The sequence below is a fragment of the Liolophura sinensis genome, chromosome 1 (assembly GCF_032854445.1).
Source record: "Liolophura sinensis isolate JHLJ2023 chromosome 1, CUHK_Ljap_v2, whole genome shotgun sequence".
Lineage (NCBI taxonomy): Eukaryota > Metazoa > Mollusca > Polyplacophora > Chitonida > Chitonidae > Liolophura > Liolophura sinensis.
Genome location: NC_088295.1, coordinates 90,567,005 through 90,590,173, shown reverse-complemented (window position 1 = coordinate 90,590,173; position 23,169 = coordinate 90,567,005). Strand labels below are relative to the sequence as shown.

General features: G+C 40.7%; 1 protein-coding gene across 2 annotated transcripts in view; it reads left to right on the top strand.

The window, feature by feature from the left end:
• Positions 1-22,219, top strand: part of LOC135462083 (uncharacterized) — a 37,714-nt gene extending 15,495 nt beyond the window's left edge. The window contains exons 4-13 of one of the 2 annotated variants that reach the window (XR_010443432.1): positions 496-611; positions 972-1,125; positions 1,969-2,080; positions 2,800-2,975; positions 8,844-8,924; positions 11,451-11,756; positions 13,373-13,501; positions 14,775-14,826; positions 16,760-19,128; positions 19,741-22,219. Coding sequence is in view for 1 of the 2 variants with exons in the window: in XM_064739433.1 (XP_064595503.1) it covers positions 496-611; positions 972-1,125; positions 1,969-2,080; positions 2,800-2,975; positions 8,844-8,924; positions 11,451-11,756; positions 13,373-13,501; positions 14,775-14,826; positions 16,760-18,602 (2,969 nt within the window). In the remaining variant the exon portion in view is untranslated. Of the gene's footprint in view, positions 1-495; positions 612-971; positions 1,126-1,968; positions 2,081-2,799; positions 2,976-8,843; positions 8,925-11,450; positions 11,757-13,372; positions 13,502-14,774; positions 14,827-16,759; positions 19,497-19,740 lie in introns of those variants that run through there. The other variant, XM_064739433.1, reaches the window with a different exon arrangement.
• The last annotated feature ends 950 nt before the right edge of the window (positions 22,220-23,169 follow it).

The window sequence follows — 23,169 nt, the reverse complement described above, 5'->3', positions numbered from 1 at the left end:
GTAGAGAACGATATAGACAGTGATGTAGACAGTGATGCAGAGAGCGATGTAGACAGTGGTGTAGAGTGATGTAGACATTGATGAAGAGAGCTATGTGGAAATTGATGTGGACAGTGATGTAGAGAGTGATATAGACATTGATGTACACACTGATGTAGACATTAACGTAGACATTAACGTGAACATTAACGTAGACAAGTGATGTGGAGAGTGAGGTAGACTGTGACATGGACCGTGACATAGACAGTGATATAGACATAGACATTGACCTAGTTTGATGTAAACAGTGATGTAGACAGTTATAGAGACAGTGGTGTAGACAATGATGTAGACAGTGATGGAAACATTGATGTTCTCCACTTTCTTGGTGTCCCAGGAGCTGTCTTATAGATTAATTAACCATAGTATGCTGAGAAAATCAGAAATCCAGATCTATTGTACAAGTATAAGCTGTTAGTACATGTTTATAGACTTGTTTTGTCATGGTCATTGTAGACCCCCCTCAGTTCACCATATCCCCAGAGAAGCATTATCAGAGGACCCCATCAGAGAGCGTCACAATGCCGTGTGCGGCCACAGGCTCACCTGTACCCTCCATCACCTGGAAAAAGGTAACGTTATCAACACATTTTCAGGTAATGTGAGATGACAAGGGCTTTCCCTGACTGCATTGCCATAATGTATTGCTACACACATAAAACTGCACACTAAAGCACATTCATGCATGACAGTTCTCCAATTTTTGGACCGTTTTCGATGTAAGGAAGAAACAGTGGTGAGGAGGGTACAATTTTTCATCTTACCATCAGTCAGTGATGCTCGTAATCATGATGGGTTGTAAGTATTATTCCAAACACATTCATTTTGACTGGCCTAGGTATCGCTAGGTATGAGTTTGATCCAGTCAGAAGAATAAAGGCAGAAGTAGAGTTGAGATTACAGATGTACATCCTGATGTCTGTGTGTTGCAGGATGGTAAAAGTTTAGTTCTCCAGGACCGAATTCGGCAGGTTGGGGGGAACCTGACCATAACAAACCTACAGAAGTCTGACTACGGCCAATACGAGTGTATCGCTACAAACACTATCACCAGTATTGTCAGGTTAACCACACTGTATATAGAAGGTGAGCTGCTTGTCCGTATGTCTCTTGGATGTGCCAGGATTCAGTTTTATGTACTGATTAAGTGTGTCAGGAATTGATGTGTTCAGTTCATTGCATAGGCCTATTCTTAAATCTCCAACAAGGGCTACATATTATTCTGGTATTAGATGCTGATTTGGGGAATATTTTTGCTGACACATTGGTTTCATGTCATTTAATGGTTTGTTATTACATGTACACTGCTCCCTTGAAATAACGCGCTCATCTGGACCCGAAAGATTCATATCGTGTTATAATTAAATCTGCGCAAAATCGAATCCTGAAAAGGGAGATAATTTGTAATGGCTGGAATAAGCAGAATTCTGAACGTGACTGATGACAGTTGTACAGTATGATACAAAATGTACACAAGAATTTCAGGCACTTGTGTTGCTTGAGTTACCCAATTTAATAAAACAAATGTAAAATAACCAAAAAATTCTTGCATGTCTCGCAATAAGGTTTTGCAAAAATGATACATTATCATGTGTAAAGTGATTTACCATTGCTTTATCCCTGAATCAAGACTCTGTTATATTTCTATTTTTATTTACATAACAGATTGATAATGTTTTTCAACCAAATTCCCACCACTCAGGCAATAATTTTGCCCCGTTTTCTAGAGAATATATTGATACTCGAACAAACAAACAAAATTGTTGACACCACACCATTGCGTTGATTCCAGTTTTGCGGTGAATGATATGCCTTTATTCTAGTGAGCAGTGTATAAAACTATTTATCAGTGGTGATTTCTCTTGTTATTGTCATCATGGTAAAGTATTATCCTGACCCTTATATGGTGATCGTCACTTACCTGTGCAGGTACCACTCCTCATGCGCCCCGTAACCTGACCATCTCTATGGGTTTGTTTCACGCCCGTGTCAGCTGGGCTCCGGCCTATGATGGGGGCTCAGAGCAGCATTATATACTGTGGTGAGTAGGGGGACAAGCTTGTCCATTAGGGGTGGGATAGAGGGACAAGCTGTTTTGGATGGGTGAGATAATGGGGAGTGAGGGGACAATGTGGTTTTGGATGGGTGGGATATTGGGGAGAGAGTACAAGGTTGTTTTGTAATGGGGGTTAGAGGACCAGCCTGTTTTGGATAGGTGGGATAATGGGTAGTGAGGGGACAAGCTTGTTTTGAATGGGTATGATAATGGGTAGTGAGGGGACAAGCTTGTTTTGGATGGGTGAGACAATGGAAGAGAGTAAGGGGACAAGCTTGTTTTGGATGGGTGGGATAATGGGTGAATGAAGGGACAAGGTTGTTTTGGATGGGTGAGATAATGGAAGAGAGTGAGGGGACAAGCTTTTCTTGTATGGGTGGGACAATAAGGAGTGTGGAGATGCGGTTGTTTCGGAGGGCAAGGGATGGGTGGCAATGGGGAGTGAGGGGACATGCTTGTTTTGGATGGGTGAGATAATGGAAGAGAGTGAGGGGACAAGCTTTTTTTGGGATGGGTGGGATAATTGGGGGTGAGAGGACAAGCTTGTTTTGGATGGGTGAGACATTGGTAAGTGAAGGGACAAGCTTTGTTTTTGATGGCTGAGATAATTGGGAGTGAGGAGACAATGTGGTTTGGATGGATGGGATAATTAACCCCTAAATGATGGTGTGATCAGCAGATACTGTTGTTTTAACCTGGCTCAGGTACAGAAACACACGCATGGCGACCAGTGAGTGGCAGACCATGCCTGTACCAGATAGCTCCACCTCCATCACAGTCTATAACTTGGAGCCGGACTCCCTCTACGAATTTTATGTCCTGTCCCGCAACATCAAAGGGAATGGGATGCCCAGTGTTGTGATACGAGCCCGGACACTAGGTGAGTGTGACAAGTGTACTGCTGAAAGCCACGTCGTGTGTGTCGTACCTCTGTCTGAGGTGAACCTGTCCATGTCTGACATGTTACCTGTCTTATCATTAACTCCAGGGTCTGTCCTACAGGGAGGGGGTGGAGGTTTATTCTTTATCATGTGCCCAGTAGAATCCTCATATTCAGGAGATTTTTCTGATTTAGAGGTAGATAGCTGAGAAATTAGCAGCCTGTGTGGTTTTGTCAAGTTTTGATGAACACAGGATGAGTTGTTTGGGTGGTGCAAAAGTTACTAAAAACCATGACGTACATTTTGAGTAGGAAATTATTGATCATTTATTTTAGTTTATTTGGATGCTATTTATGGTGAAGTTGCTTTGCAGAAACAACATTTTGCTAAGGAAAACTGCCTTTGCTCACTTGAGTCTTATTGCTCGTTAAAAAAGCACCTCTTGTTTTTCTAGTCACATGCACACTTCAGTTTCAACAATACTAGATCTAAAAGTAACTACAGCAGACTTCTCGTGCTCTTAACATTGCGCTACTAAAGACTAAAGTTAAAGCCCAGTATGCTCACGATAAGGACGTACTGTTCAACATCAGAGATAAACTGCTGTGGCTGCTATTGGATATACAGGCATGAGATTCTACTAACTCACCAAAACAGTCATGTATTTTATGATGAATCACTAACAGTAACACTGTCATTTTTACTGAAGAAAAGTGCGAAGACATATGCAATGCTGTACAGTTACCATGGTAACTATTGTTCAGTGATAACAAAAATAACTGTTACCATGGCTATAAGAGAAAACGTCAACATTACGATTCATAGAGTATAAGATGTATCCTAATTTTCATTGTACATTCTTTGAGATTATGTTAGGAAGTTCTGACCTGCCATTTTGCCATTTCAGGGCCTGGTAATAACAGTAGTGTTATTGAGGCAGATCGGGGTATAAATTACTAACTTTATCTCACTGTAGTTAAGTGTTGTCTGCCAATTGTCTGCATGATTGCACTCGTCATCACAGCTCACACTACTAACTGTACATTAGGGGAGGACTTTCATCAACTTTTGTCTGTCAGTCTGTACTGTGAATGTTTTTTTATCCTCTGTTACGTGTGCACAAGCCAGGGATAGATTGAGTACTGTGTGTTTCATTCACAAAGCGCCCCATGTTTTCTGTCACAGTCCAGGGGAACAGTCTGTCTACGTGTTACATGTTCACATTGTGTAAGGGTACAGAGTACGTCTGCTTGTAATGTGCTGACTGAGCATTTGAAAAAAAAACAAGGAAAAGAGCAACATCACTCCACCCAAAGAGCTTTTTAAGTCTGGATTAAATGTGATATTTTGTCAAAGGATATGAAGTGGTAATTACTGTGCCATCTTGTCTAAGTGAAACTGAAAGCTCTGTTATGTGCCCTGGTGAATATTAATGTGACACCAGGCCTTCTCAGTCTGAGAAGTGTTTCTACATCTGCATGGTGCTGGTGCATAGATAGACTTACATGCATGGCTCACCAACATTTTTTGTTTAATTATGATATCAGCATATATAATTATTTTTAGAATGATATTTCTTTCCAAAAACAACCACGTCTTTTCTTTAAGTCATTTTAATGCTTTTGTCTGAAGTGCCATATGCTAGTTCACTCTGCAGTCCAACTTTAATTCCTCAGCTTGTTTCACTTTTTACCACAGTAACTCATGAAGGGCTATACACCACACATGTACAGACATTTTATATCTGGAGCTCTTTAGCACAGGGATATTAAATAAAATTTTTTACCACATTTTTTTGCTGCTAGAAATTGACCATGCAGGGCATTATGATGAAAGTTTGTCCCATAAATGTTTTGTCCAGTTTTGTGGTGTGTGTATCTTTTAGTGTAATATTTGTTTTGTGCTGTTCATGAGTGTATCTTTAGTGTTACATGTAAATATGTGTGTATTTTTGTGTAGATGTGAGCACATGTCGTACATTACCTGTTGACTGTATGGTTGTGTGTCAGCCCACCTGTAATCAGTGTTGTCTTCTTGGTGACTGTGTGTGTACTCACCTGTCTAGCTGTTACTGTCAGAATCAAATGCAGTTTACTGTACAGTTTTTGTATTGTTTGTACATGTAAATGTATATGGCATCCTTTTAGATTCTCTTTCAAACTTTTGTCGTATCTTTTATGTACATGTATATATGTAGATATGTGTCTCACTTTTAGTTTTCTGTCATTAAATGTAATTAAGATGCATTTAATCAATTTTTTAATGAAAAAGTGGCTGTTAACTATTGTTGGTATGCCTACACACAAGATACATGTGCGGCTCTAACTGACACAAACATGTATGTAAAATTAATAAATATAGTGTATTGTATGATGAGTACGTATTACATGTACATGCAGCTTTCCTGGAAAATTTAGTTTTACAGGTATCACAAAATATGTATACAGATATTTTTATAGGCTAGGAGGAAATATTTAAAGAATACAAGCACATTAGTCACAGTGTGTTGAGAGCGGTAGATTACACCAATGCTATGTCTACAATGAATAAGAGTGTAATTGTACAGTGGTGATAAGATAAGTGTGTTATAAGTGAGCCAATCAGGGGTGTGGACAGGCAAGTCTGTGCAGTGGTTTACAGAGCCTCTGCTCTATAATTGAGAGAGGACATGGACGCAGGCGGCATAACGACGGTTTAGCAAGCTTCCGTGTAGTTTCCGTAGGTCCTTCTGTGTATTGTGTGTGAAATCAATTTCGTAGCCTATCCTCAAAGACGGGGCCAGCCTAGCAAGCCTTAATTTGTCACAGTGCTTTGACACGGAAGATTGGGAGATTTGTGAAAGGAAGGAAAATTGATAAATGACGCAGCCAAAGGATCTTCCTGACTAAGACAGGCCGATCTCGTCAGGCGGACTGGGGCGTATTTTCTGCAGTACCCGGACTTCAAATTAAACTGTCGCAAGAATGGGCAGATGTGTATGGAGAGTAGCTGTTGGTGGGTTAGGGACGCTTGGGGATGGCTTTCTTTGTTATCCAGGAGATCGGTATTCTAGCAGAGTCTGTGACCGCGGGCTGGAACTGGGTGATGTAGGGTTTCCGCCTGGTTCAAACATGATTAGTGTGGAACTGGCGGCCTGCTCAAGTGTACAGTGAGGAGATGAGCGCTTTACGACTGGTTGAATTCACTCAGCTGCCGACCCAGGGAGAGCGCTCTCTGGAGACAAACCTACCTGAATACCAATTAGATGTCCTCACTTACATTACCACGGAAACAGACCCACCAAACACCGGAAAAACCAGTGCGCGTTATTGAAATCTCAAGCCAAGTGAAAATAGTGAAAATTTAATGCCAAATCTGTCTGGTTTATACTCACCTCTTGAACATTTACAGGAGTTGTTGGCTGTAAGTTATGGGCAGCTGGAAAACCACAGGTACCCGATGGCTTCAGGGACACAATTATACTGATGCAAGAACAACCACTGTCCAGTGTGCTGAATTCAAGCTAGTTCAATCATTTGTTACATGTATATAGTCACATCTAAGCTCTAACAAAGATAACAAAAATTGGAAGCATTTACTTTTTTCCAAAACTAAAGTTTAGATTCGGAGAGTAGGGGTTGATTAACTGTGGGTTTTGGCAAACAGAAATTTTTTCTGGTGATTTGTTTAGTTTTCTGGGGGTTTAGCTGAAAGGGTTTTGTCTGTTGGGTTTGGACTTGAGGGGTTTGGCTACTGGGGGAGGAAAGCTAAATTTTTGTCAGCCACTCATTAAATTCAACTCAATTTTAAAATCAGTTATGTAAGATTTTATACCCTCAGAAAGCCATTACTCTGCAGAAAGAGAATTAAATCCAATGCAGTCCAATTGAGTATATAACTAAGCTAAGGTCAGATGAGTTGAACACTCATTGTGTTACATGTATTCTGGAACTGTGCACATGGGCACATGCTAGATAGAAAGCAACATGTACATTTGAAATTTAACACTACGAAATGCAACATATGTAGCGCGATAATAAATTTGTTAATTTTTTTATTCTGCTGTTTCCCACATGAACCATCAAGCTCACAAACATACTTACATACATGCTCACAAACATACCCACATACATGCTCACAAACATACCCACATACATGCTCACAAACATGCCCACAAACATGCTCACAAACATGCCCACATACATGCTCACAAACATGCCCACATACATGCTCACAAACATGCCCACATACATGCTCACAAACATACCCACATACATGCTCACAAACATGCCCACAAACATGCTCACAAACATGCCCACATACATGCTCAGAAACATACCCACATACATGCTCACAAACATGCCCACATTCATGCTCACAAACATACCCACATACATGCTCACAAACATGCCCACAAACATGCTCACAAACATGCCCACATACATGCTCACAAACATACCCACATACATGCTCACAAACATGCCCACATACATGCTAACAAACATGCCCACATACATGCTCATAAACATGCCCACATACATGCTCACAAACATGCCCACATACATGCTCACAAACATACCCACATACATGCTCACAAACATACCCACATACATGCTCACAAACATGCCCACAAACATGCTCACAAACATGCCCACATACATGCTCACAAACATACCCACATACATGCTCACAAACATGCCCACATTCATGCTCACAAACATGCCCACATACATGCTCAGAAACATACCCACATACATGCTCACAAACATGCCCACATACATGCTCACATACATGCTCACAAACATGCTCACAAACATGCCCACATACATGCTCACAAACATGCCCACATATATGCTCACAAACATACCCACATACATGCTCACAAACATGCCCACATACATGCTCACAAACATGCCCACATACATGTTTCATACATGCTCACAAACATGCCCACAAACTTGCTCACAAACATGCCCACATATATGCTTACAAACATGCCCACATACATGCTCACAAACATACCCACATACATGCTCACAAACATGCCCACATACATGCTCACAAACATGCCCACATACATGCTCACAAACATGCCCACATACATGCTCACAAACATGCCCACATACATGCTCACAAACATATCCACATACATGCTAACAAACATACCCACATACATGCTCACAAACATGCCCACATACATGCTCATAAACATGCCCACATACATGCTCACAAACATGCCCACATACATGCTCACAAACATACCCACATACATGTTCACAAACATACCCACATACATGCTCACAAACATGCCCACAAACATGCTCACAAACATGCCCACATACATGTTTCATACATGCTCACAAACATGCCCACAAACTTGCTCACAAACATGCCCACATATATGCTCACAAACATGCCCACAAACATGCTCACAAACATACCCACATACATGCTCACAAACATGCCTGCAAACATGCCCACATACATGCCAGCAAACATGCCCACATACAGTGTACATGCCTGCAAACATGCCCACATACATGCTCAGAAACATGCCCACATACATGCCCACATTCATGCCCACAAACATGCCCACAAACATGCCCACAAACATGCCCACATACATGCCCACACACATGCCCACATACATGCCCCACAAACATGCCCACATATGACGTATATGCACACCATATTGGTGAAATGTAACAAGCATGTTTCAGATTTGATATCCTAGCAAACAAGTTCCCACTCGTTGTGGAATAAATATATGTTGAATCTTCTATCTCTGTCTAGGGAGAAATTTGTATTTTAAATTAATGATGATTTTCACATTAGTTTTGTTCTTTTAGTAATAAACTTTCTTTAATCTTATGTTATTTTTTTTCCAGGTTATGTCGATGGTGTGGCAACTGCTCTTCCTACAAAAGCCAACAATGTGACATATATCCCTCCATTAGTTAGGTCAATAGGTAAGCAAACGCCCAGACTGCAACATATATCCCTCCATTAGTTAGGTCTATAGGTAAGCAATCACCAACACTACAACATATATCCCTCCATTAGTTAGGTCAATAGGTAAGCAAACACCCAGACTGCAACATATATCCCTCCATTAGTTAGGTCTATAGGTAAGCAATCACCAACACTACAACACATATCCCTCCATTAGTTAGGTTAATAGGTAAGCAATCACCAACACTACAACATATATCCCTCCATTAGTTAGGTTAATAGGTAAGCAATCACCAACACTACAACATATATCCCTCCATTAGTTAGGTTAATAGGTAAGCAATCACCAACACTACAACATATATCCCGCCATTAGTTAGGTCAATAGGTAAGCAATCACCAACACTACAACATATATCCCTCCATTAGTTAGGTCAATATGTAAGCAATCACCAACACTACAACATATATCCCTCCATTGGTTAGGTCAATAGGTAAGCAATCACCAGCACTACAACATATATCCCTCCATTAGTTGGGTCAATATGTAAGCATCACCAAGACTGTGACATGTACATGTATCCCTCCAGTAGTTAGGTCATTAGGTAAGTAAAGACCAGCACTGTGACATATATCCCTCTAGTAGCTACGTAAGTAGGTAAGCAAACACCACTACTGTGACATATATCCCTCCAGTAGCTAGGTCAGTAGTTAAGCAAACACCAACACTGTGGCCTATGTCTCTTTAGTAGCTAGGTCATTAGGTAAGCAAACACCAATACTGTGACATATATGCCTCCAGTAGCTAGGTCAGTAGTTAAGCAAACACCAACACTGTGGCCTATATCTCTTTAGTAGCTAGGTCAGTCGTTAAGCAAACGCCAACACTGTGGCCTATATCTCTTTAGTAGCTAGGTCATTAGGTAAGCAAACACCAACACTGTGGCCTATATCTCTTTAGTAGCTAGGTCATTAGGTAAGCAAACACCAACACTGTGACATATATCTCTTTAGTAGCTAGGTCATTAGGTAAGCAAACATCAACACTGTGACATATATCTCTTTAGTAGCTAGGCCATTAGTTAAACAAGAACCAGCACGTATACTGACATACATTTATATCCATTCATTAGTTGTTTCATTGAGTAAGCAGAAAACCGAATACAGATTTATAAAACATTTCACCACTATTCATTATTGTAACATGAAGTTATTGTTTTGATGTTTGACATGTCTATTCAAACATATATAAATATAGCAAAGAGTGTAATTTTCTTCAAATAGTTTCAGTTTCTGCTCAATAGATTTTTCGTTGTGAGAGGTACTTGCTGTGAACATACATTGCACATCTCACGGGTTCATGGACATACTTGTATTTGGTCCATCGATTGAATATAAAACTCAATAACTGGTTATATTTATTCCATTTGAGGTTTTTTATTGAAGGAAGTATTCAAACTTTTACAAAACTCAATATGAACATATCCAAAGTTCAACGAAGCAAGCTGTTCGTGTTACAATTTATCTCCATTTTACAGAAATCTTCATGACCCTCTTCGTTGATTAGATTAGAAGGCAGTTATTGGATTATTCTGACACATAATAAGCTTCTTTGGTTTCCCAAATCAGTCCTTATGAATAATTTGACCTACATGGACCTAAGTCAGATCACACTTCCTTTTGAAATGCTTTTGTTGATTGAAATCTTTTTTAACAAGTAAGGATAATATTTCAAGAAAATTTAGATAATGAACAGAACATTCATCTTTTTGATTGTCACAAATGTTTTTTTATTTCTTCATTTTGACATTCTTTGTTGTTTTACAGAGTGACAAGGACATATTCCAAAAGCCATTAATGCATTGCCATTCTGTCTTCATTCATGACCATTGAATATTTTTTAAAAGTGATGTCAAGACCAATTTTTCACGTTGTGAGTTTGTCAGTCTAGACTGATGTCCTCGGTTGTAAGTTTTCTGGGCAGGCCTTCACACTTCACTGGACTGGTATCCTGAAATACCAGTGTATCTTGAATCCTGTATCCTGAATGACTGCAATGTGCGCTGATTATCCGTTTGGCTTATCAATTAGGAGGGTAGCTGGAGTTCATATATAGGCAGTGATAATTATTTTGGTCAATGAAGGATAGAAAGGTACAAAAATATTCAATTTAATCATCTCAAATGTTCGGTGGAGAAAAAAAAAATCAATTTCGCCCAGAAAGTGGTGGTATGTGAAAAACTGACTTCTGTGAACCCCTGCATGTATGGGTGTTCTATATCAATTTTCTTCAACCTTTTGCATGTTTAATTTACCAACCTTAACTTTTTGATTATGGTGATAATTTATGTTGCAGTATTTGTGAAATGTTATTTAACGGTGTATAAACACTGACAGTTGTTCTGCCAAAGGTGTGCGGGGGTGGGGATGGTTGGAGGTGTGCACTACGAGGAGACAACTTTGCATATAGGGGAGACAACTTTGCACTTTTGGTATACATGTACTTCTCCTACTTCATGTATGTATTTATTCGTTACCCACAGGTCCTCAGCCTAGCCCTCCCCGTAATGTGAGTGCTCGGCTGATTGAGCCCGGCAAAGTGCACATTACTTGGGCGCCACCTATCAACTCCACGGTGCCCGTCTTTTACTACGTGATCCAATCACGTCAAGAAGAAGGTATCTGGGAACAAATCCATAAAAAGAAGATCAAAGTGCCCCAGACTTTTTACACCTGGGAATCTATGAAGCGTGGGATGGCCTATGACATTCGGGTGCTGTCATTTGGAGTGCTGGCATACAGCCTGCCTAGCAGTGCTGTAAATATCTATGTGCCAGCACCACGGTCGGGTGAGTGTAAACTGAGATTAACCCTCAGCCGTACAGTATGGATGGGCATAGGTCTTCTAACTCACAGTGTACATGTGGGCTAAGTTATTGTGTGTGCTAATATATGTGTGTTTAAGGTTTCCATATTTATGGTAAAATGATTTCATCATAGCTTATATAATATGCATTTGTATATAGAACTAGTGTTTCAGGGTGATGTAAATCTTGAAGAGCAACAGACCACGAGAATTCATATCTTTGAAACACAATGGCGTCTAATTCAGACTGTTTAAGTTCTTTTCTGTCTGTTACTGATGGGTTTTTTTTTTAAATTATGCGCATGCTGAAATTTGGTTTAAGTCAGCATCACAAATAATTGCAAAGATGCTGAAATCTAAATTGCATATTCCTGTGGTTGTTTAACATCATTCTCTTCATCTTAAAACACAGGATTATGCTTACAAAAGTCCCATGTGCCATATCATGTCTGTCGAATGCGTCTACTAACTGTAGGATTGTGGTAAAACATCTTTATACTAGCGTAAGGATTATGCTAACCAGAGGATCATATTAATCAAAGGATTATACTAACCTAAGGCTTATACTAACATTTATTTACAGTTGTACGAGGAACAGAATCCACGACATCGTCATCTTCCTCCAACTCTAGTGGTACTACTCACTTCTCTCACTCACAGTTCTCTCCCCTTGTTCACTCTAACAGATTGTCTCCCTTTATGTATTCCCCTCTCTGTATTTGCACCTGCCCTATCCACAGTTGTTGTGTAGTGACAGGTTACTCTTTATGTATATATTCCTTTAATGAAGTTAATGACACAGGCTTTGTATATATAACATTGTGGCAGATTGTTCACATCGTTTTGTTTATCAAGTGTGCATTCTCTTTTAAGTAGACCTACCCTAATGTGTTTGTATTATTCTGTACATTCTGTTTGGGTTTTCTGTTTGATATTTTTGTCTGTGAAGTGTTTTATTATGCCATATGATATTTGTGTATCAAACTGACATTTGTCAGTGATAATGATCTGGCTGAAGGTTATTCTGTCAGTGCTTTCTGATAGCCGTTCTAAATCATTTAAAATAGTACATCCCGCTCAGTTGTGTCTCCATAGTCAGAAGGTGGTCCCCTCAGTGTTTGTCCCCTCATACATTCATCAATATTCTGGTGCTTGTACGTGTTTGTTGTTGTTTTATCTAAAGCCTAGTATAGCTTACATTGTATGCTAAGACATGTGCCAGTATATAATTTACCCTGCTGGCAAAGACTAAAATAAATCCAGTATTGTATGGTAAAAGCTGACTAGTCTCAGTTTTCCCCAAGAGTCTTGCAGCTTGGACACAGATGTAGTGGTTTCTCCATAGAGACATGTAGCTACAATATATAATCCGTTATTACCTATATTTATGTGTATGTTTGTCCCTTCTTTGTGCGGTGAGATGAGGAGAAAGCCATGTTTGATGCTTCAGTCCAAAAAGCACTTTGTCAGCAGTGGCAGATTTTGTAAGCAGTACTGTGTATAACCTTCAACTGGAGGTTGTTTATGAACACCTGACACCTACATAATCATGTAGGAAGTTAGGGTGCGCTATTGACCTTATGTGACTTTTTGTTGCAGGTGGGGTAACATGGCCTGTGATTGGTGCAATAATTGGGGCAATAGCCTTTTTACTGGTTGCAATTCTCCTAGCGGTGATAGCTTGTTTGTGCAGTAGAAGAAGAGAACGAGATAGGACAAAAAAATATGGTATGTTGTAGGTGTTAAAATTATCCAGATTTTAAAAGTGCTATGCAAAAACAAAACAGCAGGAGTTGGAACCGTCAGTTTGGGAGATGGTGCTTGCCTTTCGATTACTGGGACACCAGGTTGCATGTTCAAATCTGGCCTATGACAGGGAATTAGTGGATTACCCAGGGTTAACTGCTTGTGGTGACAATAATACTCCTTAGGCCATTCATGCAGTCTAAATGTCATTGAAGGAAAACTGTCTGCATATCTGTACATCACACGTGGTAAAGTTTGTTGGTGACTTGCCAGAAGCCAGTTGTCTGCTCTGGTTTCCTCCATCCATAAACCTGTTTGCATATCTGTGCATCACATGTGGGAAGTCAGATGTCTGCTCTGGTTTCCTCCATGGATTAAACTGTTTGCATATCTGTACATCACATGTGGGAAGTCAGATGTCTGCTCTGGTTTCCTCCATCGATTAAACTGTTTGCATATCTGTACATCACATGTGGGAAGTCAGATGTCTGCTCTGGTTTCCTCCATGGATTAAACTGTTTGCATATCTGTACATCACATGTGGGAAGTCAGATGTCTGCTCTGGTTTCCTCCATCGATTAAACTGTTTGCATATCTGTACATCACATGTGGGAAGTCAGATGTCTGCTCTGGTTTCCTCCATGGATTAAACTGTTTGCATATCTGTACATCACATGTGGGAAGTCAGATGTCTGCTCTGGTTTCCTCCATCGATTAAACTGTTTGCATATCTGTACATCACATGTGGGAAGTCAGTTGTCTGCTCTGGTTTCCTCCATAGATTAAACTGTGTGCATATCTGTACATCACATGTGGGAAGTCAGATGTCTGCTCTGGTTTCCTCCATCCATAAATCTGCCTGAGCCAAAATCCTTGCATTTGTGTGTATCGTTAAACAACAATCGAATCAAAGTAAGATATCAAGCATCTGTTCACAGGTGCTTTTTTTGTAAACCAAGACATAACACATATTTACGTCCGTGGTAGAGGGTGTACGATGTATACTTGAACTAAACACAGGCCACACAGGGTCTGGTGCTTTCGCCGGTGCTATATAGATGAAGGACATCTTTGTCTTCTAAATATCACAGATCTCATATCAGGGATGCAAACAAATAACTGAGATTACTGGAGATCATGTCAGCTGTGAAGGCCTAAGAAAGACAGAAGGCATGCGGTTGGGATATGGAAGGGCTATATGCTGAGCCACTCACATTTAGCATTTTATAAACTGAGGTGTACTTTTTTTTTTCAGATAATGTTCGGTACACCGGACCAAAGTACAATTTAGATGACGCTGTGATACGGTATGTACAATTGTAATTGTTTGTACATTTGTGTTGACCAGCTGGTACTCCATGGACCATTTCAGACCTATGTATCACAGTAGGAGCAAATGAAGATTAATTCTAAATATACAGGCTTATTTTTCATACAGCTAATATTTAAGTCCAAAATAAATTGAATTTTTTTCTGCTAACACTTTTGAAAAGGTCAGTGAGAGTATAAGTATTTAAATTTGAATATCATTGCTTGCTTTCTTTTCAAAACTGTTGTGCTTTTGTAAGGAAGCTGTGTTTTTTTGTTTTTTTTACATATTCACATGTTTATATTGAGAGTAACATGACATTGAGAGACTAGCATGGGTCTACTACAAGTACATGTATGTACTAACCATCTCTATTTCTTTATACCGCTATCATAGGAAACATAAAAAAGGTGATCTCTTTCTCTGTATTTGCATTTTAATTCCAGTATTTCTCAGTTTATAAAAATTTACAATACCCTGTTCATTTCACAGTCTTTATTCAGTTGTTTTCTGTCTCTTTTTTATATTTAAATTTTATATTTAAATTCTTTTTGTGTAATTATTAACATTCTTATTTCTGTCCACCAGTTTCTCTGTCTTGTACCTCAACTGTCCTTCACCTTATTCTTTATTGGTTTACATACATGTATTATTCATGTGTTGTTGTTCTGGTGGTATTCAACCTTATGTTTCTGTGTGTGTGTGTGTGTGTGTGTGTGTGTGTGTGACCGTGTTGTGGATGTGTGGTAATAATACGTAAGCCTTCATGTTTGTTATCTGATCCAGTGTAGTGTTTTATGCTGGTCTAAGCCAGGACAAAGGTACCCTTACATGGCTAAGTGGTTAGATGAATCCTAACCCCACCCATAAGGTGTAGGCTCAGTCCCAGCTCCGGTCATACTGAAGACTTCTTTAAATAGTATTCAACATAGCCATGGGCCAGGTATTGGGTGGAGTGTCTGCATGCCTGCATTTAGACTGGTCATGTGCAAAGAAACTTTTGTAGTGTATGTAATCTCTGAGAAAGTGCTTCATCTCATCATGTGTGTACACACTCAGAAAGCACTATACCATACAGTTTGTGTAAACTCTGGAGAAAGTGCTTCATCCCATGATGTGTGTACACACTCAGAAAGCACTATACCATGCAGTTTGTGTAAACTCTGGAGAAAGTGCTTCTTCTCATCATGTGTGTACACACTCAGAAAGCACTATACCATGCAGTTTGTGTAAACTCTGGAGAAAGTGCTTCATCTCATCATGTGTGTACACACTCAGAAAGCACTATACCATGCAGTTTGTGTAAACTCTGGAGAAAGTGCTTCATCCCATGATGTGTGTACACACTCAGAAAGCACTATACTATGCAGTTTGTGTAAACTCTGGAGAAAGTGCTTCATCCCATGATGTGTGTACACACTCAGAAAGCACTATACCATGCAGTTTGTGTAAACTCTGGAGAAAGTGCTTCATCTCATGATGTGTGTACACACTCAGAAAGCACTATACCATGCAGTTTGTGTAAACTCTGGAGAAAGTGCTTCATCTCATGATGTGTGTACACACTCAGAAAGCACTATACCATGCAGTTTGTGTAAACTCTGGAGAAAGTGCTTCATCTCATCATGTGTGTACAATTACAGAAAGCACTATAACATGCAGTTTGTGTAAACTCTGGAGAAAGTGCTTCTTCTCATCATGTGTGTACAATTACAGACAGCACTATACCATGCAGTTGGAGAAAGCATGTTTGTTTTAACACTAACAGTATGTTTAATTTCTGGGAGAGTTCACAAGTTTGAAATTATTCATTTTAAAACAATGTTGTTGTGTAATCCATGCATAATTGCTAGTTCCAAAATTAGTTGAACATTTATCCTATGTTTGGATACCACTGCTTCCTCATGTGTGCATTGTCCGTGTGATTTCAGTGAAGATTCGTCAGAACGGGATCAGTGGGAGTCCAGCCGAAGAGGAAACTCTCTGATCCATTCCAACATCTACCTGGTGTCTCAGGCGCAGACAGACTACAACGACGACAATGGTTTTCTGGGGCTTGTCTCCCGGGGACACGTAGACCCCAGACACTCATTCCATGGAGACCCCCATGGGCTACAGAGTCGACCCAGCCCCAGCCCTGCCCCTATCCTCAATTTGCACCCTGGAGACAACGAAGCCAGTCTGTCTGTAGATTCAATTGATCCATTCCGGGGCTCCTACAGGAGATCCCCATATGAGAGAGACACAACTCCATATGGAAGGGAGATAACTCCACATGAGCCAAGCCAGTACGACAGAGAGACACCACGCCAGAGAAGTTGGTCAGAGACAGTGAGGTCAAGGCCGCAGTCAAGGTCACCTCACAGAGGTCAACGCTCATTTTCGGGGGATTCTTACATGGGACCGAATAATGAGGAGCCATCCACGATTCCTCAGGAGGAACATGTCCGTAGTCCTCGCACCCCGTCAGTATTTGGAGGTTATGACGGACCCTACCACTCCCTCTACTCCCCAGAGGGTGATCAGACAGATGGTGGACAGCCTAGGCACCCCACACGGCCGGGCTTTCCCCGTCATAGCTCCGTGAAACCCTCAGGTCACAAGACCTACCTGACCGGGGACCCTGAGCCCCACCCACCATGGCGGTTAGACAGTGACATCAGTTCTGTGTTACCTGACTCCTCCCAAGGCCCCTACCCCTCCACCATGTCGGAGACCCCACTACATGACCCCAGTCAGACCCCATACCAGGATGTCAGCAGCCTCCCAATAAGGATTCCCACGCCCCGCTCTCCATTCTCACGTACCACCGGCATCACTCCGATAAAACCTGGCCCTATCCACATTCCCCCTTACACAGACGACTACATGGAGCCTGATACGAGTCATTTCCATGACGACAGCCAGGAGGAGCCAGCTGCAGCCAACTACTTAAGGGATCGTTTACAGGGCACAGTGGACAGAGTGCGTCGCCTGCCTAGGGCACGACGTGGGCGGGGAAGGCCAGGGTCTGGGGACCATAACAGTTATGGGGTGAGATCGCAAGCTTACACCCCTCCCCCAGGGCATCAATCCCCGGGCCTAGGCCTGCCCCATGAGGATCAGGCAGTCAGAAGAGACATACCTCAGCCATTCCACCCCCAGCCTTATGGGTATGCTCGGGACATTGCTCCTTACAAGGGGGTGGGGGACAAACGGACCAGCCTCAGCAGTTCTGGGCGGGGTAGTAGTGTAGGGAGGGGAAAGCCATACTGGGACACTTACCGGCGCTCATACGGGGACGCGGTACCTGATTCATTCAGCCAGAGCTCAGGGATAGGCAGTCGGAACATCTCTCAGAGCACAGGGTCTTCTGGACCAGGGCGTCACCAAAAGGGCAGCACGTCTGTCAGCTCATTGGCCACCCACCAGGAGCACGACCTCAGTATGGACTCTTCCCCATTCGCTGATGCCAGCGGGAACCACAGGAAGGACGTGTCTGGTGATGAGAACTATGAGTTTGACACTACTCACCCGACAGACTCAGACATTGCAGATGTGTTATCGGGTAACCGTTCTCCGGGCACAGAATTCCACATCCCAGGCAGACCTTACACCAGTCCGCATGAGTTTTACTCAGAACTGTATCCCAAACCACGTCGACAGAGCGCTTACAGTGACAGTGAGAAGCGGTTTGAGCGGTTGCGTGGCGAGTTCCAGGAGTTCCGCAGACGACAACAGGAGCGCCTGGTACAGCAGCGGCGTATTAGTGCCATGGACAGTGAGATGTTGTAACCCCACCCCCACCCCCCTCCCCCATCTGTATATAGGCCACCTGATGCTGAACATGTCCACAAAGGGGCATTGTCTACAGCAGAACAGGACACACCTGACCTGAGCTGAGATATCTGATATCCTGGACTGGGCAGACAGTTCCTCTGCATTCTCATCTCTAAAGCGTACATATTCATCAGATATTTAATATGAATGTAGATATGAGAAGATACAGTGTACCTGTAAGAAGCCATATTTGTACGGATACTGTGTACTTTATAATATTAACATGTTAAGTTTCTATAGCTGGATTTATCGGTGAAAAATTTATTACGGATGAACAAAACATATCATATATAAATGTTCATATTTTGTGTGTCTGTTCTGTTTTCGTCTACAGTGAGAAGTTTGTTGTTCACAGATTCATATTTCACTGAGGTTGGTTAAATGGCTACAGCAAACCATGTGTGCCAGTTTTGACATCTGTTGGCCATTTTGCTAACCTGGAACTTTGTTGTCCTGACAGTGCTATCCTCCACATGTAAAGGTTTGTACCACAAGGAGTGGTTTATTGTTGCCCTGGAGTAATTCTGACTTCATACTCTCTGTAATTAACACAGACCACAATGCCTAAAAACTTTTTTGAAAACTTGAAAAAAAAAAAAACTGCAGTGGTGCGGAGAGCATTAAAGTTAAAGCGGGCGCCATTTTCAATCACAGGACTGTGTTGCTTAGCTGTATGGACTTCAGAATTTTTTTTCCCCAATAATTTTTAGTTATCGTACTTGTATTCTTTTCAAAACAATAATTGAAGTTGACTCCCAGGCACTTTGTCTCTCACAGTGTTAATATCTGTGAGATATAGAGTCTCTTCTGGATTAAATGAATCCTGTTCTGGCAGTGTTCAGCTTAGGGATGGTGTTCAGGTTAGGGAATGTACGAGTACAGATCTGTATTATTGTCAGCTCAGCTGGGAAGGTAGAAACAGATCTCGGATGTATGTGTACCTGGTCACATGCCGATGAGCTGTACATATCTCGGGTTAGTCTCAAGTCATTCCAACTCACTAATCACCTGAGATCATTGTTGGAATTACAGTCAGATCACACACAGAAATGTTTATATATATAATTGTATATTTGCATATTTGCTTTTATAGATAGTGGTGCTGATGTGGAACCTATAGAGTTGTTGGCAGTGTGCCCAGAACACCTTGTTGTGTGACGACTTTGTTCTCTTTATCCTCGTCTCTTCCTGGTCAAATGGTTGGCTGTCTCTGTCAGCGCAAGGGAGATAACTCTTTACAGGACAACACATTTACATTCATACCTGGAAACCGTGTTGTTTGCAACCTCTGCAAAAGGTGTAGTTTAGAGATAAATGAATATTCCTGTAAAAATAATGTTATTTTCTCACATAGCGTGTTCACCTGTCATAATTTGTAATAATGATTATGTAATTAACTTACCTGTGTATGTATCTCAGTCCCCTGGAGATCATGTGACAAATTATGTTATTATTATTTAGATGCCATGTCAGAATAATTTCCATTGGCACATTGTATTTAATGCGTCCACGACCTTTTAAATGTATGTGTATTTAAATAACATTTGTATATTCACTACAGAAAAGGGGCCAAATGTGAAATTTGCTTTTTACAAATTTATACAAATTCCAATTCATAATTTTATTATAAATACATCATGCATGGTGTGTACATTTTTCATTTATTTATTTAAATTACCATTTATTTTTAAAATTTAATATCATCCAACAAGATGTGGATTTTATGATATCAGTTGATATTAACTTTGTTAACAATTATACCTATAAGAATTAAGCTCTAAGATAGGTGTTTTTGAAGGCTTAGATGGGTGAAATCAAACTTCCAGGAACTAGCATGAAAAAATGTGAAAAATGGCCTATTCTGGTGACTTCAGGAATGCATTGGGACATCTTTTTTTTCCTTTATTACAATTTAAGATTGTGTTCAGAGAAATAGGTGCATAGTCTAATGGATTATGAGGGAAATGGGAGGCATGGATGTGTATGGTGGTTTTCCTATTGATCTTGGTTTTAACACAAAATAGTGCTTTCTCTTACTGCACTGTATCTGTGTACTTGGCCTGTACTTCAGAGTAGCTTGTCATGGGGAGCTGTAGTGATTTGAGCTGACCACCTCTAAATAATAACAAGCCTGCTGGTCGTGGGTTTCCCCCCGGGCTCTGCTGGCCGCCATCATGCAAGTGAAATATTTTTGAGTACTGCAGAAAACATCAAGCAAATAAATAAACAATAAGGGAATAATGCTGTGCAATTCAAGATAAGCATTTTTGTTGTAGAAATGCATGCAGAAGAGCCATGTCGAGCTAACCTATACAGGAAATGATGCATTGATACATTATTAAAATACCAATAATGAGATTACGACCCCAAGTGGTTTGATAGCTCATGTACAATGATATATTGTCCCATTTTATTGGAAGCGGGGGAGGATGACTTATATTTAGATAATTTTTCTTAGCCTGTCTTCTTTTATGTACCACATGTCCATTCAAATATGTTTTTTTTTATGTTTACATTTGTCTTAGGAATTTTTCTTGAAAATGATTTATACGTTTTATTTGTTAAGTTTAACTTGTTATTGAAAGTCAAAGAGTGTTGTATGTAATTACTACACAGTCACAGCTACATGTACTCTAACAGTGGATGAATTTGGCTGGCATTGAGAATCCCCAGTTTCTGCTCTGAGAAACTGTCAACAAAGTTTCTTACATCTAAGAAATTTTCTTGATGCCTGACACCCTGTGAAAACCAATTGTACAAACCAATTTCACCAATTGTGAAAGTTAGAAAGTGTCTGTGTACGTAGTCAGCTGTTTTATGGGTCAGTATTTGTTGCACAAGAAAAAACAGTTAGTTCTCTATTTTTTGTATGCACAGTTACCTACATAATTCTGATGTAGGTATATAACATGTTTTGTTTGTTTTTGTTTAGTTGCCTGCAAATTTTAGGTCTATCTCGGAAAGATGTGACCGTGATTGTGTAGGCCGAATGTGTCCAGTGTGTCACCTCATCCTGACATTACCACAGATCATTCATGTGTCTTCAGTGTGTATTCTGGAGGTTGATAAGATCAACAGAAACTGATACTATACATACTGACTGGCAAAGATTAGAAAGGAACCAAATGTACTTCATGACAAAAGTTTAAGTGGATCTAGCACAAGAGGTTTCAGTATTCAAAATCAATTTGGACACTTAGTTTGAATATACAGCCACATCAGGTCTACCTGTGATATAGAATCCAGGACTGTTGTTGAAAATAAAATAAAAAAGAAGTCAAATCTGCCTAGTGCAATATGTGGAGGTTGTGCCCAGTGTCCCTTGTATTTGATAGGCAGCACAGGATATTGTCATTTCCCTAGATAGGCTGGTGCAGGGTTATGTCCCTTAGCCAGGGAACCCTTCAGAACTCGTGTCTAATTACCATGTCCAGCTCACAAATCCAGTGCATGTTCTGACTGTTCCTTGTTATTCGTTGCTCACAGCTCCTGTATGTATGGATGTATGTAAGCACCTACGACTGCGCTAATGTGGCCGTCTTGATACCAACGTGATCTCAGGAATAAATGATGGTAACATGACTTGCCTCCTCTTTTCATGATTTTATACCTATATACCTGAACTGAACTATATCTGAACTGAGTGACCATAGCTAGAGGAAAGCATACCACAAGCATGTTGCACAGAACAGCAAGTTCAGCACAATGTGTAATAGCAATGGGGTGCACCATCCCCCTATAAAAGGAGGCAAAGTTTGCACAGAACTACCTACTTTACAATTCCAGTGATGTCAGTGACGATATACATAGAAGTGATCATGACTAACCCAGCTGGTATTACTGAAGTAAGCGTAATGCACTATTTTTGTCTTTTTTTTTTTTTATCTTTGCTGTTCTTTTAGATACAAGATTTGCTTCCCTTTGTAGAGGGTTGATAAGGCACATTAATGCAGCGTGTCACAGCCTCAGTCTGTAGGCCTAAATGAGTGTCGAATGCCGTGAGAATAAATGTTTGAAGAATTTTCAGATGATTTGAGGCTGTTATGTTTATCACAGCACAACCACTTACACAATGTGGTCTTCCTTAAAGGTCACATTCACAAGGCAAATGTGAAGCCAATGATCGTAAGAGTATACCGCACCTAAGTCAGCGTAATTAGTAACTTTTGTTTACTGTACTTCTCTCTTTGCGGCCGATTCTGTCCACTCCCCAGTTTCCCCACTTATAGTGTCAACGTGCGTTCCATTCTCAGTAACTAGAGCGATTTTTCCTGCTGAGACCAAGTACTCGTGAAGGTCACACACTGTTCTGCCTGGTTTCTGCAGTATACTGGCTGGGTTAGGCATCTCAACTGTTTGTCAACATGGTACTTCAATGAAGCCGTACTTGTTTGCATTGGGACTGCCTGTGACATAAGGAGACACGAAAGCCATGTCACTGGGGTAATGGTGCTACACTAAGTATCACACATTTCATAAATTGCCACAAAGGCAGTATTTCAGCCATTATCAAGGTGACAAA